The sequence below is a fragment of the Teleopsis dalmanni genome, chromosome 2 (assembly GCF_002237135.1).
Source record: "Teleopsis dalmanni isolate 2A chromosome 2, ASM223713v2, whole genome shotgun sequence".
Lineage (NCBI taxonomy): Eukaryota > Metazoa > Arthropoda > Insecta > Diptera > Diopsidae > Teleopsis > Teleopsis dalmanni.
Genome location: NC_051847.1, coordinates 120,428,650 through 120,445,748, shown reverse-complemented (window position 1 = coordinate 120,445,748; position 17,099 = coordinate 120,428,650). Strand labels below are relative to the sequence as shown.

General features: G+C 29.9%; 2 protein-coding genes across 2 annotated transcripts; one reads left to right on the top strand and one right to left on the bottom strand.

The window, feature by feature from the left end:
• Positions 1-742: 742 nt before the first annotated feature.
• Positions 743-1,940, bottom strand: LOC119678366 (chymotrypsin-2-like). The gene is made up of 3 exons (XM_038090155.1): positions 1,687-1,940; positions 1,012-1,616; positions 743-950 (listed from the first exon to the last, which is right to left on the bottom strand). Exons 1-3 carry the CDS (start codon positions 1,760-1,762, stop codon positions 795-797), a joined length of 837 nt encoding a protein of 278 aa, XP_037946083.1. The 5' UTR covers positions 1,763-1,940; the 3' UTR covers positions 743-794.
• Positions 1,941-7,104: 5,164 nt separating this feature from the next.
• On the top strand, positions 7,105-16,645 carry LOC119678367 (chymotrypsin-2-like). Its single transcript, XM_038090156.1, has 3 exons — positions 7,105-7,214; positions 15,783-16,356; positions 16,434-16,645. Exons 1-3 carry the CDS (start codon positions 7,201-7,203, stop codon positions 16,605-16,607), a joined length of 762 nt encoding a protein of 253 aa, XP_037946084.1. The 5' UTR covers positions 7,105-7,200; the 3' UTR covers positions 16,608-16,645.
• Positions 16,646-17,099: the final 454 nt, after the last annotated feature.

The window sequence follows — 17,099 nt, the reverse complement described above, 5'->3', positions numbered from 1 at the left end:
GTAATATTATCAGATTAAGTTCTTAAGTCTATCCAGTCTAGCGAAAGCTTCTTATTCAATATTCCCTTTACTTGTTTTAGAAATCATTTCTTAAGCTAGTGTTCTTAAACATGTTAGGATATCTTTATTTTGGTTAGGTAATCTGTCATTTAATTGTCTTCATGTTTGGATATCATTTTAAAATTACTGGACTGAAGTTCCTTTACATATTGAGAAGGTTTAGTTAATCATATACTATATTTGAGATAGTCGGTATAGTCAGATTTTCAGACATCTTTCCGCCACCATTCTACTTTTTTTCTAACTTCGACCCATCTATGAATCAAATGTGTGAACCAGTTTTGAAAGAAATAGAATTTGTTCTCAAGACCTCACTTCGTTGATAACGACGTGGAAGTTTCTGAAGAAGACCAGTTTTTAGCATGATGTAAAATGGAACTATGAAGAAAGTTTTTTAAAACTTTAAGATGCCAATTTACATTTCTCGTTTATAACTTCGAGAATGTCGTCTGGTCAAAAGGCATCTAGAGCAGATTAGGAAGAGGTGGGATGTCTAAAAAAACTCGTAAAGCATTCGTTTAGGGGGATTTTACTAACCCATTTATACTTATATAAACTAAAAGTTACAGTTTGCTTCGTTCCCTGTCTGCATTTCTTTGTTTGATTTGGCCATCATTTCAGCGAGGCTTAGGTGACTATCATAAATCATAAAGATTGTCTTTCAATATCACTCTCTCTTTATTAACATTAACATATTAACAAATTTAATTATTCATTAACATTATATTTCGGATTTATGTCATTCGTTTTTGTATCCAATCATCAAACATTGAAACACGTGTATACACATCAGGACTGTTAGTAGCACAAATTGCAGTACCATAAGAAACTACACCGACTTGTTTAAGACTTTCTCCATTTTGCATTACTAAAGGACCACCAGAGTCACCCTGAATACAATTATTTTAAATTATAATTATTTATTTAACTAATAGTTATGGTTTCACTTACTCTACATGCACCTTTTCCGACTCGTTCCAATGCACAGATCTCAGTATCCGTCAGCTGCGACATAATCAGTTTGCAATTATCGTTTGTTATTGTTTTGTATTCAAGTTTTTGCATACGTGTAGGTAATCTATTGAAGATTCCTGGACCGAAATACCAAAGAGCTCCCCAACCAGTTATAGTGACGGGTTGACCCCCGCCAACTCTGTCGTTACCAGTGACATCTATCTTATCAACCTTTTCACCATCCAATTGCAATGGTGGGTCTATAGTTAAGATAGCAATATCGCTAGTAACGAGTTCCTCATAGTTTTCATGCATCTCATAGGACAGTACTTGTGAGCGCTGTCCTCCTTCATCAGTTAAATCTCTTATGCCTGCTAGAACAGAAATTCGCTTTGCATCTTGTCCGTTTACACAGTGAGCCGCAGTTAAAATACGATTTGGCGATAATATGGAACCTCCACAAAAATGATGTTGTTTACCATCTCTAGCTTTGAATTGCATCGAAATTTGATAGGGTACAAATTCGTCATTAGAAATCCCTGCACCACCCACAATACGTTCTTGAGAAGTATCACTGTCCTGATTTGCAAAGTGTTTATCGACTAATGAAAATAATTAATAATGTAAGGCAGGAGCAGGATATTTAAACGAGGAAAATAATGTTTAACTTACGATCCAGTTGTGGCTTACTCCATGCTGTATTAAGGAATACTAAGCACAGTGTAAATGTAAAAACTTTTAGTATCATTTCGACTATGAAACTATTTGTTACTGTTTTGAGGTTTAGTATTCCGTCCGCCTTTTTATACCAAAACTGTTCCAATGTTTTAACCTATTTATTTTCTAAGGTTAATATCACAGTTGGAGAAGTATTAACATATCGCTCTTCGTTGTGGGTGGCACTACAAATAACTAACATTGACTATTTGGGGTTCTGCATATATAAAAAGAAAATTAATTAAGCCAACTTAAAACAAATACCAAGAGTTTTTTGATATTTTATGTAAATTTATTATAATAATTTTAAAAGCAGGGACGGTTTCTCTATACAAGGTATTTAAAATAAATAATTTACTTACTTAAGCTCTAGTGGGAGTTAGGAATGGCAGTAAGTAAGTGTACTGTGGTTAATATATATTGTGATATTACAATTTGTTGATTTGTTGTACTTTGTAGCATATTTTTTTATTGTAGATGGTTGAACATAAGAATTTTTGTAGACAAGAATATATTTTAATGTCACAAAACATAATGCATTCGAAGTTTAATTTCATAAAATGTTTTTATAAAGAAAAAAATTAGGACGGTAAATCTAGAACCAAAATAACTAAAACTAAGATAAGCCAGAACATGCCTGGTGACCTCAAGCCTGGTGAAGGAGTCTTTAAAAAATTAAATATCTTGATCGGCAACGAAATTGCAGACAAATTTATCTACCTCTCTTAAAAAGAGAGGATCATCTATTTAAAAAGAATAGAAGAAACAAATAAATCTATATTGGAATAATTTGCCAGGGGTAATATATTCGAAATTTCTTTCAACCAAAAAGAGTTAAAATATTGTATGCAACTAAGTAAAAATAGTTTAAGATTCATTTTAGAAATTCTGAAATATGTTAAAGTATTATCTTATAAATCTGGAAACTTACTCTAATGAAACATGTAAATTTTGTTCGAAAAAAAATGCACAAATCAAAACATGTGTAGGAGTTTGCCCAATACTGATGCATAAACGAATGAGTATATAAGAGGTGGGCATCTCATATCAGGTAAAAATTTTGTAAAATAAAACTTTGTAATGTGTGTGATTTCAATGCCACAATTTATAAAGTTAGACTTGAAGAAATACTCTACGTGCATGGAAGGTGTTCAATAAATCTATAGATCGCGAGAGTTCTCTAAATATAAAAATAATAATATGTGCCCACAGACTTGTAATTGACAAACCTAATGTAATTTAGATCCATATGAGCGCAACGGATTTTAAACTCTGACTAATAAATGATGATCTTTCTGGTATGGATAGATAACAATACCTTAGTCATTGTTTTAAATTCTGACTAATAAATGATCATCTTTCTGGTATGGATAGATAATAATAATTTAGGTATTGAATCCCATTGGAATAAAGAACTGCTAATATAGTTGATTTTTTGTTTTACTGATGATATTGATTATAATATATTGTTATTATTATAAATAGGTTGTGCATGCACTGCGACCTGAAAGATCTTTTGTGGAGCCTTTCACCCAATTAGGTCAATTCAAATTTCTTTTGAAGAAATTGTGATAATGATGGGCCGTTTTTTAGCTAGGTGTTTTTAGGGCTTTAAACTCCATTGCCTTGATAGTTAAGTCTGCGTCTTGGCATAGCTGGGCAGGCATGACAGAGTCGGCAGGAATCGTTTTCTGCTACACTAATCTTTTATAGATGGTATCACAGTCTACAGTGACCCATTAGCAGTTCCGTGTACAGTTTGATATCTGTTCTGCTTAAGATTAGAACAGCTTTAGCATTTATATGTTTTTGACTGTCGCATATCTTTTTGGCTCTCCAGAAGTCAGTTGGATTTGTTTTTCCCGTTCGATTACTAGGCTGGTTTTGAAGCTATTGTTAGCACCGCAGAAGGATTCTGGGCCTACGAAATGTGTTTCTGATCCCTTTTTGGATATGGATTATATACTATAGTATTAATTTCATAATAAGCATTGGCACTAGTTTTATTATAATAAGCATTCGATATTTAAATTACTTAATTAATAACTTTTATAAATGAAAAAAGAAAGTAATTACTTTCTTAAAAAAAATGTATCTAAATTGAGTTGGATAGGGTGGTGCATAAAATTGTATTACTTTCTGAGTACACAATTTTTATTAAATGGTGTGTTTTATTAGATAAAGTTCAAGAAATATTTTGTTTTAATACATATAATGAGCTATTAAAATAAGTTTTATAACAAACTAACTTTACTTAGTCATTCAGTATTTTAATATTATTTTATGTGGCAAAAACAAAAAAAATATTATAAATTTAAAGTTGCCAACAAAGTTGGAATAAATCAAACACCTTTGGTGGCAATATTCTAATTAAATATGCAAATTTAACTGCACGTATTTTTGTTTATCAGAAGTTAAAAAGGTGCGACATAAAGTTATCAGGTATATCTGTACGAGTGGCTTTTAAGCACTGCTTAACCCGTTCATGTCAAGCTTAACGAATGTGCACCATAACAGCACGAGACAATTATATTCAGACTATCGATTTTATAAGACAAAAAACATGCAGACAGTAGATATTAAAAAAAAACCAAAAAAAATTATCAAAATTTAAATGAAATAAAATATATTATTTAATTATTAAAAATTAACCTTTAGAGATCTTATATCATTTTATGTGGTCTACTTCCATTTGACCACACAAAAGTGCAGTATAGGCATCCTGAGCAAAGTACACACATCCGATAATAAAATATTACAAAAAACTATAAAACTACACTTGATCTAAATCATAATGCCAGGATCAAAGAAAGCGCTGCCTTTAATGGCTTACTCCACTTGTTAACATGTTAACAATATTTAGAATTATAGTTTTCAAAAGAAAGATGATTCGAAAATAGTTTACCGCTTACTATAGTAGGAAAAGGCATAAAATTTGAAAAAATTAAATAAAATATTCTTTCATTAAAAATAAAATAAAGAATTTTATGTCCTATGAGAAAAAATATATTTCGATTAGAAGAGTGGGTAATGGATGGAAAATTTTAGATCCAAAAAAAATGTAAGCAAATGAATCTTTGGCCAGACCACACAGCTGTTTCGTGGACATCTGTTTTATATGTTTATACTCGAGGCTATATGCTCCAGGAGAAGAAGTGGACAACAGTAAGTAAGTAAGTAAGTAAGTAATACGTGAGTCTACGAATCAAATTGGACAGGGTTTAATTCCTGACACTTCCAGTACATATATTATATGCTAACAAATAAATAAATAGATTTTCAAAAGATTTCTGATAATGGATATTTTTTGATATCGGAAACAACTATAGGTTTGTTCAAAGATTTAATTGATTACAATTTTTTTGGTTTCGAGAACTTCGTTATTTTAAATTTATTAAAAAATATCAATTTGTTTCTATGATTTCCATTTTTATATAATATGATATGTGTATGATTCCAAACTGTATGATTAGCTATTACAATCCAATAAGAACTAGGTATATATTTTCAACTTTTCTTTCAACAAATTAATCTTAAAATTGGATGACATGTTGCTGTGATCTTGTTAAAATCACATTTCGTCCAGGTTAAAATCATCTAATTAATGCTCCAAAACAGTAGTAATCATCTCATTGTTGTGTTCTCCATTGACAGTAACTGTGATGTTATTTTTACGTTTAAGACAATAGGGTCTAATTATACATCCATATCATTAATCACAACAGGACTTTTGGTTTCTATGAATATAAACTTATTTTATGGCCAATATATAGGTTTTCTTTAGTTCTAATGTTATAATTTTTTTATTCATGATAACATTTATAGATGCAAACATAATTTTTAAATGAAATAATAAATCCATTTTAAGTTTCTTTAAAACACATTTTATACGTCATTAATGGGAATTTAATTCAAGGTTCTTAGTTAGTTCAGGACGTCTTAGGTACGTGTCAAAATACAAATCTTTTTGATTAATACTCCATGTGGTGGAACTAGAAAACTCGGGTCTAAATACCTGTTTTTGAGTTTCACAGAATTGAAACCCTTTCATCATTTTTGTACCTTGTGTAAGTGGGCATCCATGTTGATTTGCCAAATAATACAGAATATTTATATCAAAAATATTATATTTACCGGTAGGAATCGGTAAAAATAGCCGATACGTCGTTTAAAGATATATATAACTCGGATTGGATAACTTTGCACATTCTAATAGAAGTGTAGCTTCTTTGTCACAGCTGTTGGAATTCCAATTCGGGATTATGATTTTTAATCTATATGTAAGCTGTGTCTAACCTTATGCTTTTAATGAAATTCAAAAAGATTTTAGGGTTCATTGTGTGTATCTTTCTGGTTTATAGAGCGTTAACTGAAGTTTTAGGCATTACTTTCAGCAGAAGTATCACAATTCGTTAGCAAAGAATAAGGTGTTTGGTGCAATAATTGTTATTGGAAAAGCTGTTTATGAAAGATGTTAATTAGACTTTAAATTGAAAAGTTAGGAATGAGAATTTGGAATTTTTTAGGACGTGATTTTTATAAAATTTTTGTTTCATTGTTATATTCTGCATACATCTCCTTCATATTTTAAGTAGTTTCACAGAATGTTTCCTCAACAAGGCGATTAAACATCAATATGATAATTTTAGAACTTTTCTCAATTATTTTTTTTAATAACCACGATGTAAACTAGTTTAATTGTAGTTGTCGAGTTCATCTATATATGTTTAACATTCGCACGAAGTTTTGAAATTTCAGAGCTAGTTTCAAACTGGAGAGTAAAGCTAAAGAGATTATTATCACAACCCTTATAATTATATGGTTTGGATGTGTAGACAGAATGGGTAGATATCGTCTAATCTATCTCTGTGTAAAATGATGAGACCACACTTTAACTATATTATTTTGGACTCAGTGGTCTAAAATTATACTCGTAGTATAGTAACACTCTCACCATGTGCAATAGAACGGTATTTCGTTGCATTTTCGCTTTCGTTCGACCTATTTATAAATGAGTATATGTTTTTATATATCCTATAATATTTATGAAACATTTAACAAAATAATTAACAGAATACAAACTACATCACTTAATGTGAATAGCTATTAACAAATTGAACACTATCGGTGTGTTACTTTTGAGAATACTAATAAACCCTAACTTTATGATGGCTTTAGGAAGCATTTTGTTATTGCTAATTACTTTAATGACGGTAATGGAGACAAAAAGCTGTTTTTAGCGTAGTTATCGAAGCAAAAGTAGTTTTTGCTTCAATTAAATATTAATTAAAATAATTTTGGCACCTCATACTTTTCGTCAGTATAATAACATTGGTCTTGGTACATATTCTGTTCAGTATAGTTTATCAATACTGTGACTGAACAAGTTAACAGATATTTTAGCATTATTTTGTGGACACGCGGGCGTAACGTAACCTCGATAAGCAGTCAGTTCTACTATTTGCTCGTATGCAGAGATTAATGTAAGACTATTTAATTTTTTAGATATTAAGGTATATCTTCTATTGTTTATAACGTATAAACTATTTTTTGCAGTAATTTCATAATGATATACCATTACATCATTATTTTTGTATTCTTTTAAAGTCGTAAGACTTTTATGGGTATTCATAAATTTTAATGTGATACATTCAATCTTAATCTATATGAGATATTCGAGAGCTTAACATATACAGATCTTAATATATTTTTGTTATGAGAGTATAACATAGAGTGACTTTAGCTTAAGCAATTTTGGTGTTCTTAAAATATAATTTGCAACTTTACAACTCGATATCACTAGAACTAATCTATATCGACATATAGCTTAGTGGAAAAGGTAGTTCACAATATTAAATTCTACTGTTTAATACTGTTGAATTATCGAACATCAACCAGATCTATCAATCAGGTAAGTTATTTAAAGCAATACTCAAGTGTGTTCTATACACTTGGTACAGGTACGTAAATGTACCTTCATTGTTAATATACAAGATTCTCTGTCCATAATTCATTACACATTCGTACATGTTTGAAAACAGAGAAAGTCTTAAATATCGGTACCAAGTTCTCTTCTTATTTCAGTAGTTAAGATTTCATCTGCATACACCCATTGTAAGAACATATTTTAGCAATAAAATATGTCAGCATAGGTGTTTCTATACATTTATATGAAGTCATATAATTTTTCGACTGAAAAGATACTCGTACTTATCAATTGATCTTCTTGCTTGCAATCCCTTCTTATGAAGGTATTTTATTGCTAAATGCTCGCTTTTGTTTTTACCTTTCTGACCTGTTCGCCAGCTGTGCGGGTGTCGCAGACTTTTAAGTGATCAGTCGTTTTGCGGTGGAGCGGTCATAAATACACTGGATACTTGCAGCTCCAGCGGTGCTGAAATCATTGTTAAGTATTGTAACCTTTAAACTGGGAAGAAACGAGATCTCGTGCTGCGCAACTTGTTGAATTGTTAACGTTATTGATTTTCTGTGATGCTAAATTAAAATAAAATCAAACTCAGCTTCTCCATAAAATGAAAAGTTTGTGTGAAGTTTAAAGAGTAGATATTTGATGCAGAGTCACTCTAAACGAAAAACTAAATTAACTTTGAACGATCATAATTTCTGATTATATTGGAATAAAAATAATTATTAAATCAAAGCATATTTAATATACCATAAACTGATGCATAACTAAAGTTATTTTAATATGTCGTTATTGAGATATTAAGTGTTTTTCTAGATAAATTCTTATTTGACATCAATACAATTTATATTTTCATCAATTAATACAATATAAAAGCAATTTAAAAATTCCTCAAATATTATTTTTATTCTTTAGATGGCAACATTGTTAGGATATTGGTCGGTTTTATATGTTTTTCAAACAAAATTCTCGAATTATTTTAATATTTGTTTATGTATATACAAATATATATATAAAAATATATATATAATATATATATATATATATATTTATATAAAGGAATTGGATCGTTGCTTGCGTAAAATAATAAACCAATCAGGTTTACTACACTTTTACATTATAAAAACCTATAACCTTATTCAAAATAAGGGATATCTATGCTTAACAAAAAAATAGTTTGCGAAAAATAACAACAAATCTATTAGGATTTTATAGGTTTAACGGTCACCAAAATAAACTAATAATTGTCGCCGATGGAATTTACAGGTTCTACAAAGAGGAAAAGAAAATCGCGGGTCATGTAGTTAGAAGTCCTAACTGATGCATAAATGAAAAAAGATCATAGATGGATAATTAGCATTAGATGATGAACTAATCGTTTGAAGAATAAGTCGAATATTACTATTTATTGAAGATATTGGTCTTAGTGAGTCACTTTCAGATCACGAAGATGGCATAATACAGCTTGTAGCGATTAATATCCCCCATCATAATAATAAAAGTAGTATTGATATTTATTAAAACCTAAAAACATCAATTTCAATGCAAATATTGTTTATCAAAACATTAAGACTATTATCATCGATTTTACTGTTGTTTTAAATTTTAGAATGTAAAATATTATATTACATCACTCAATAAATCCCCGGTTTGGCAAAAAAGAAGAAAATTTTCTTTTAAAAATTTCACTATTTGTCGACATACATTCCTTTATAAGTAAAACGTTCTTCTACCTTTTCGATACAATTTCTTGCAAAAGTAAATGTTTTTATTAGAGCATCTTTTTGATATCTGCAAAAAGTTAGTAGTAGTTGGATGCTAGATCTGTAGAGTACGGTAGGTGGAGAAGCCATTCGAAGAGTAATTTATTCAGTTTCATCTTCGTTGTCATCGACTTATGGTTTTTTATTTTAAATTCGGTGTAAGTAAATGTGGATCCTACCATCGAACGTGATTTATGCATTCTCCAATTTTAGTGTAAAATTGTAAAAACTTTACTTTCTGTAATCTCTAAGACATCAGCTATCCTATACAACTTTTCTTTAAGGATGATTTTTGAAACTGTGAGTTTTTGACCAGAGCGATTTTAACCATTTAAACCAGAGAACGATTTGAATGAGTAATATTTGATTTTCCTGGTGCAGATATGGAGAGTCTTGTCAGTTTACTGTTTCACTGTACAGTACCTCTCGATTCTTTCGAAGATAACAAAACCACGATGCCCGAAACTGCTTTAACCTTTAACTAGTTATTAAAGTATCATTAAATTTTGACAAGAATGAGAACAGATTTGTTAGAACTACTCTTCACAAATCATATGGGCTTGTCAGTATTGTTACTATATATGTGTCAGATCGAAGAAGTGATTTTTACAAATGTAAAACCTCGTGATGAGAGATATCTTGGAGTGTAGTATGAAAGCTAAGTTTCTTCAGTTCTCTCTTTCAAATACTTAACACGGACTGACTAGGCTAACTCAGCTCTAGGGAGGACTGTTTAATGTAATTAATGTTACTTTTCATATGTAAGTAGCTTTTATTTTAATTTTGTAAGTGTTCAATTGAGTTTGTCTCTTTCCTGTTTGTTTGGCAGAGGTCGGTAGGACTCATAAAAAACGCTGAATATAAATTTATATACGTAACACTTGAATTAGGTATTTATAGAATTGTTCTCATTAATATTATGCTTGGTTTAAGCTTGCTATCCCCGATGAAGTTTACTAAATCACTTTTTACAGTAGCAGTACGTAAAATTATACAGAATTGAATTTTAATTAATTTTCCAATTATTTTCTGGTGGCCCAATTAACTCTAAAATGTTAAAACCTTGACACCAAGCAATAAAAGGCGCCAAAATATAGCGACACAGAACTGCGAGGTAGTGAGAAATAAATTAAAAAAAATTAATTTGAATAAAACAATAAAGAAAAAACCCGAATTGAAAGAACTTCAATCTTGTTTTTTTTGAAACAAATTCTAGCTAAATGAAGCCATTCCAGCTTTAACCAAGTTGCAGCAAACCGGTGCAACAATTAACACGCCAGTACAAAGATCAAGACCTACATGAGGAGAACCAGAGGAACAGAGTTACAGTAGGTGTGTATAATTAATTCGCGAAGCAATAAGCGAACTGCACATGGAGATTCGAGCTAAAAGGGCCACACTCAATTCGAGACCAAAATCGAAATGATACATTTCAACTTCCATAAATCGATATCAAAAAGTTTGCAATAATGGACACGATCAACACGGACAAACTGATTTGCATCAGACAACCGCTAAAGTTGGAAGCAAAGCCGGAATAGCAACGCTTAACCAACAATTCTTAGCACTTTAGGAGCTACTGATTGGTGGCAATGTGCGAATTAAAAGAAATGTTTCGACACTGTTGGCGGTTGAGGTGATAACAGTCTGCTCTGATCAGTTTAATCGGAATATTTAAATTATTTACAGATTAAAAAATTGGAATGAATTGCATTAAATTGATCATGCGACCGAACGTACGTTGTTCGACAATTTCATATGGAAATTAAGTGAAGTGAAGTAAAGTAAAGGCTTTATGTGTAAAGGCTTTAGCTGCATGAGGAATATCTGATAATATTGCGTAGGTGTCATTCTCAGAAAATTGCTAATGAAAATGCCACCCAAAAATCGTAGCAATGTACAAACTTTAAAATCATTGAGAGTATGTAATATGTTTTCATTTGACTTGTAAGCAATTTATAGCAGACAGAGAGAAGTTAATTCAATAGTAAAAAATGCATTATGTATCATGGATTATAAGTATGATTTTATGATAACTTTTTGCAAGTAATCAAAGTGAAAGTTTATAATCAATAGTTCATTATTCATCCACTTAAGTAATATTAGTAACAACTTAGGGAAATTAGTTAAACTAATTGTGATTCAATACTCAATGGTCTACGACGCTGAAGAAGGCTCGCAAGCACCAGATAAGTCTGAAGGAAACTGCTGTTTCAGGTCGAAATCTGAAAACAGATTTTTATGCCCAATTAATTAAGTAATAAAATTCGCAAATAAGGAATAACAAACAATGCTTTACGGGTTTGAAAATATTCTCTCCATATAACGAATGTTGCATGTAAAGTATTAAATGGTCTTGATATTATAACTATCGTTATACCAAGAGTCTATTGTATGTCAAAAAAATCTTCAAAGAATGGCCTTCTTCCATAAAAGTTTTCATTGTTAGCCGTTTAATGAACTAAATGAAAATGTTGAAATTTAAAGGATGAACTATTTTAACTTGGTACGTGAAGTAAAGGGAAAATAATCATACACAATTAGTGAGAAAATCTTTGTAATTCTACAATTGCACAAATTGATAAATTGATAGTCGGATAATATCTAGACTAGAGCTGTTGTGGAGTGAGTTGAATAATTTTGCGCCTATGTATTTGAATTTGAGTCTGGACAAGTCTGTTCAGTGGCATAGAAGGCGTTAAGTTGTTTTTTTTGAACTCTAACGTACATGGTCTAAGAGGGATGCGAATGGAAAGGCCCAAATTAGCTGCAGAATCCTTTATTCTATTGGAACTGATCATGTTTTAGAAACGATCACTTTTTGTGGATCAACTTTAAAATTATGGATTGAAAGTATATATGCAATATCGCACTTTATTTGGTATAGTGATAAGATATGATTATCGCCTAACGCCAAAAGTAATTGAGTATCAATTAGCATCTCTAACTTTCAGCAAGAAGTACTGATACGAAAGGTACTTGTTTTTTATTATATCAGAATTTATCTTCGATCTGCTAAATAATACTGTAGTGGAGTTGCAAAGATTATAAAACTGGTGTGTTCTTTATTAAAAATATTTCCTTTTGTTGTAAAGAAACTACTTCAAAATAAAAAGAAATAAATGACATAATGTGTATTTTTAGAGAGTGAAGGCCCTACTTAAAAGGGTAAATACTAACATGAGTAGCATATAAATTTTTTATTTTACTAGGTGGTATGTTACTGTGTCTTTTTTTAATGTTATTTAAAGAAGTTCTCTTCTCTACCTTCGATATAAATTTATTATTTATGATATATTTATAGATATATTACTAAAGGATAAGTGTTGACGAATCAAAAAAAATTTAGAATTATGTCATAAGTTAATCGCTCGCACCTAGTGCTTAGTAAGCAATTTGTGCGAAATGAAAAATAAATTAATTTAAGTAATTATTGTATATCTTGCACCATAAAATTAATTATGCTTGCATTTTATTTTATATAAAAGACGAAGAAACTTTAAATAAAATCAGTTATTGACTTACAATCAATGCCTCATCAATTATATATTGTTTCCCCCCACCAGTGGTAAGGAAAATTAAATATTGCTATACTGAACGTCATTGTTCAATAAGTAAACTTTTACAATAGACCGGTTTTAAAACTTACTCTTATGTTTCTGCGTACCAATATATTCCCATATATAGGTACAATATAAACTGATTAAAATATTAAAATAAACGAGTATTTTCATTTTTTATCCCAAAATTAAGTTGAAAAATTAGTATTAAGTCAGTCCCGCAATGCTAGGTCTTGTGTACTTAATATATTTGAAAAATATCCAAATAACTGTCAAACGTTTTAATGTCAACTCGTTTTCCTTTTTGTTTACTTTTAGCTTGTTTATCCTTTGTCAAAGGATACAAGCCAAGTAAACTTTACTTTATGTAGTTGACGTAAAATTTGCTAGACAAAGCTAATCTGACATGTTAACAAGCATATTTTTTATCTGCTTTACGGATTTATAATCCCACAAAAGGCTATGATATGTTTGCTAAAATATCCTTTGCAAAAGATATTAAAAAGAATGCCACACATGAGCTTTGTGTGCTTTGTAGTATTGCCTTTAATATGAACTTTTAATTATTCTGATTAATTTTTTATATTTTTTATACTGCAGTATAAAATTAAAGTTTTGTATATCTCTGGGATAGTTCCGAACAGAGGCGAGGCGTCGAATGGTTCAGAGTGTTCACTGAACACCTTAACAAAGCTTCCTTTTTAGATCTATTTTCTATTAGGTAAATAATTTCGCTATTTTGCTACTTAACATTGTTTATAATACCTTTTCCAAACAGATTAACATAAACACAAAACGTACAATACAAACAAAATCACACATACATATGTAAGTTACACCCAACATTACTTATAATTAATAAAAGAGAAAACACATTCCTATTAAAATATACTAAGATTCAGAATAAAAACTGCACCGCGCTGCTTACAAAGCATGCAAATGAAATAACATTCACATTGGGACTATGTTCAATATTGAGTAAACACAAAACATACAAACAAATATAAAAATAAAAGAGAAAACAAGTCCCGTAAAATATGTACGTAAAATAATCATAACTCTTAAATTAATGCGTGCAAGCGGTTCAATAAAAAAAGTGAACCTCCAATGTTATGCAAAGTAAATACAAAAGAGAAAAAAATAACTGAGTTAAAATCGCTTTACATTCGACGAGAGGTTCAGTCGACTAAATTGAACCGCAAGTTCATACAAAGCGTGCAAATATAATCAAAGTCACGGTTGCCGTTTTATATGGGCAGATGGTTCAGTAAAAAAAATGAACCGCGCATAGTAAATATAAAGTAAAAGAGTAAATGAATACATGAGAGTTTCTTACTCTTATGTAGAGATTGGAAATAAACCAAAAACAAAGTCATTATTGCAATTTTATGCTAGTATAAAATAAAATGGCAAAAGTAAAGAAAAAAATTAAAGAAATTTGAAGTGAAAAATAATATTTAGAAATGGATAAATGTGTGATTAAAGATTTGATTCAAATATCTTTTTTTAAACGATCTTCTGAAAAAATGGTTTTAATTCATAAAATGAATAGACCAACTCCAGATATAAAGAATTTGGTACCTGATATAAAAATGTCGAAATCTGTGGTAAGTCGCCGTTTTTCTACAGCTATTTACCATAAAAACCAGTGGATCATAGGCTGCGAACATTTAAATAAATTGTTTTGTTGGTCTTTTACGCTATTTGCTTGTGGAAAGGACAAAACTTAGGAGTAGGGGGAATACGTTATAGTCGGAATTCTGTTTTGATCAAATTGTGAACACCTTGCCAAAAAGCTGACGCCTCGCTACTGGTTCCGATAATCAACTGCAGTATAGCTAAAAATGAAGTGACTAGAAAAAGAAATAGAACTTGCTATATGATAATATATAATATAATATATACATTATAAATGTATAATGTATAAATATATGCATTGTTAAATAAAAAAGTCTCAAAAAAAAATATGTTCCAAAATTGTCGGTTAATTTGCAAGCTATATCTAAATTTCACCTGATCAACCCCATTTTTATTGCACAGGTTTACAGGTTCTTGAATTATTCTCAAGTTCGATATTTAAAGCACACACCAAAAAAAAAAGCTTTTTTCTGAAAATAGGCAGTTTGAATAGGCAGTTTATATGATGTATACATTTAAGTCTTAAACGATATGAATAAAATTTTGAATATTCGTTTATATACATATAAGATAGTACAAGGCCATAACACCATTAAGTAACTTATCTTTCACAGGCAGCTATGATGACATCAACAATGTCTTCGAGTAGAAGTGTTGAGAGTTATATCAACAGATATCCTCTTTACCTAATATAATCGATTTAGTGTTATAGCAAAAGTACTTTCCTGGTTTAGTCAGGAAATTGTGCATTTAGTATAGTTTTCTATCACTTTAAAGTTATTGTTTAACTGGTAAATCATTAGTAATAAGGTTGCTAATTTAGTCCAAGTAAAACCTTAATACTACACATCAAAATATTCATCACTTATTTTATTATAAAGCGTTTAGGCTTTAGTCTACAGTAATTACTACTTGGTATTTATGCTATTATTTACGGTTTAATACCGTAAATATACACGTGCAATCGAAATTAAATGTTTAAAATTAGTTTAACCGATTTAATTCGTATTGGCTATGCTTGATTATTTGTTGTTGTTATTACCAACAAATTCAGTACGGAATTTTAAATTATTTGTTATATATTTAAACTAAATAAATATTAAAATGTTTGTTCAAATTAAACATAATTCATTCTAAAATAAAACTTTGATAAAATATTTTCAGTGTTTTTGTTATTATTTTGACCGTAAAAACGGTCTCAAATTTTGTTCTGGATCCATGGGAAGGAGAGGCGAAAACACCAATACCATTTATAGTATCACTTGATCAAATTAAAAAAGATATATGGAAGCATCATTGTACCGGTTCTATAATACATACACATGTTGTTCTAACGGCAGCACATTGTTTCATTGAATATAAACTTCCTACTGACTTTACCATATTTTCTGGGTCTAATGTATGGAATGTAGACGGAGAACGTCGTGAAGTTGCTGATATAAAAGTAAATGAAAATTATGTCTTCGGAGAATTATTTGGCAATGATATAGCTTTGGTAAAAGTCAAGGTGGGATTTAAGTTTGATAATATAAGAACCAGCAAAATTGCATTAAATGGTTTTGCAAGAATTGGAGAGAATGTGAAGACGTACTTATTAGGTTGGGGATACACCAAGGAATTGGAGGTGATGCCATTTAAAACTCAGAAGAATATGGATTGTCGAGATATACTTTATTTTGATTCAATAACTTATACTGATATGTGTGCATGGAGTATGGGCAAACGTGGTGGTTGTCATGTAAGGATCAATAATAACATGATAAATTATTTTTTAATAATTACAAATCCATATAATTTTTAATATAATTATGTTAGGGTGACTCAGGCGGACCATTGGTTAATGCTGACCTTAACACCCAAATTGGGTTATTATCTTATACTGTGGGATCTTGTTTTTCAAATCGGCCATATGCATTTACGCGAGTGTATTTATTCATAGACTGGATAGAAGAGAACATATATAAAATGATGAACAGTAATGATATGTGATGTTGTTTTTAAACTGATATAAAATATACGATTTACTAAACCAGATAAAAACTTTATAAGAAAATATTTAAAAACGGTTTAAGAATTTCAATTGTTCTTTGTGTTTATTTTATAATTTTAGCTAACTTAACAAATATATTTTTAAAAAAAATGCTTAATGAAAGGTCCTGATCTAAATATATTTAAGATCATTAAAAAATGATATGGATAAACACAATATGATGTCTCAGAAATGTTTGCTGAAATGAATGCGATTGAATGTTCTAATAAATATAACTTACACATTTTAAAAAGCATTTATTTATCTTCTAGCAGAAGATCTATAAGATCTACGGTTGTATGTTCCACCTAGAAATAGAAGGATGAAATATATATGTAATATATAAAAGCTCTATAAGTTCAATAGAATTCAATAGTTTGTTGAAAGAAATATTTTTCGGATGTCTATATTTACTTATCGAAATATTGGTACAAATTATGTAAGTAAAAAAT

Excerpts from the sequence above, each read along its gene's own strand:
- LOC119678366 (XM_038090155.1), bottom strand. The coding sequence starts at position 1,762 with ATGATACTAAAAGTTTTTACATTTACACTGTGCTTAGTATTCCTTAAT. Across the intron at positions 1,617-1,686 it reads GAGTAAGCCACAACTGGATC|TCGATAAACACTTTGCAAAT; the intron begins GTAAGTTAAACA and ends TATTTTCATTAG. Across the intron at positions 951-1,011 it reads TCGGAAAAGGTGCATGTAGA|GGTGACTCTGGTGGTCCTTT; the intron begins GTAAGTGAAACC and ends AATTGTATTCAG.
- LOC119678367 (XM_038090156.1), top strand. Across the intron at positions 16,357-16,433 it reads GCAAACGTGGTGGTTGTCAT|GGTGACTCAGGCGGACCATT; the intron begins GTAAGGATCAAT and ends TAATTATGTTAG.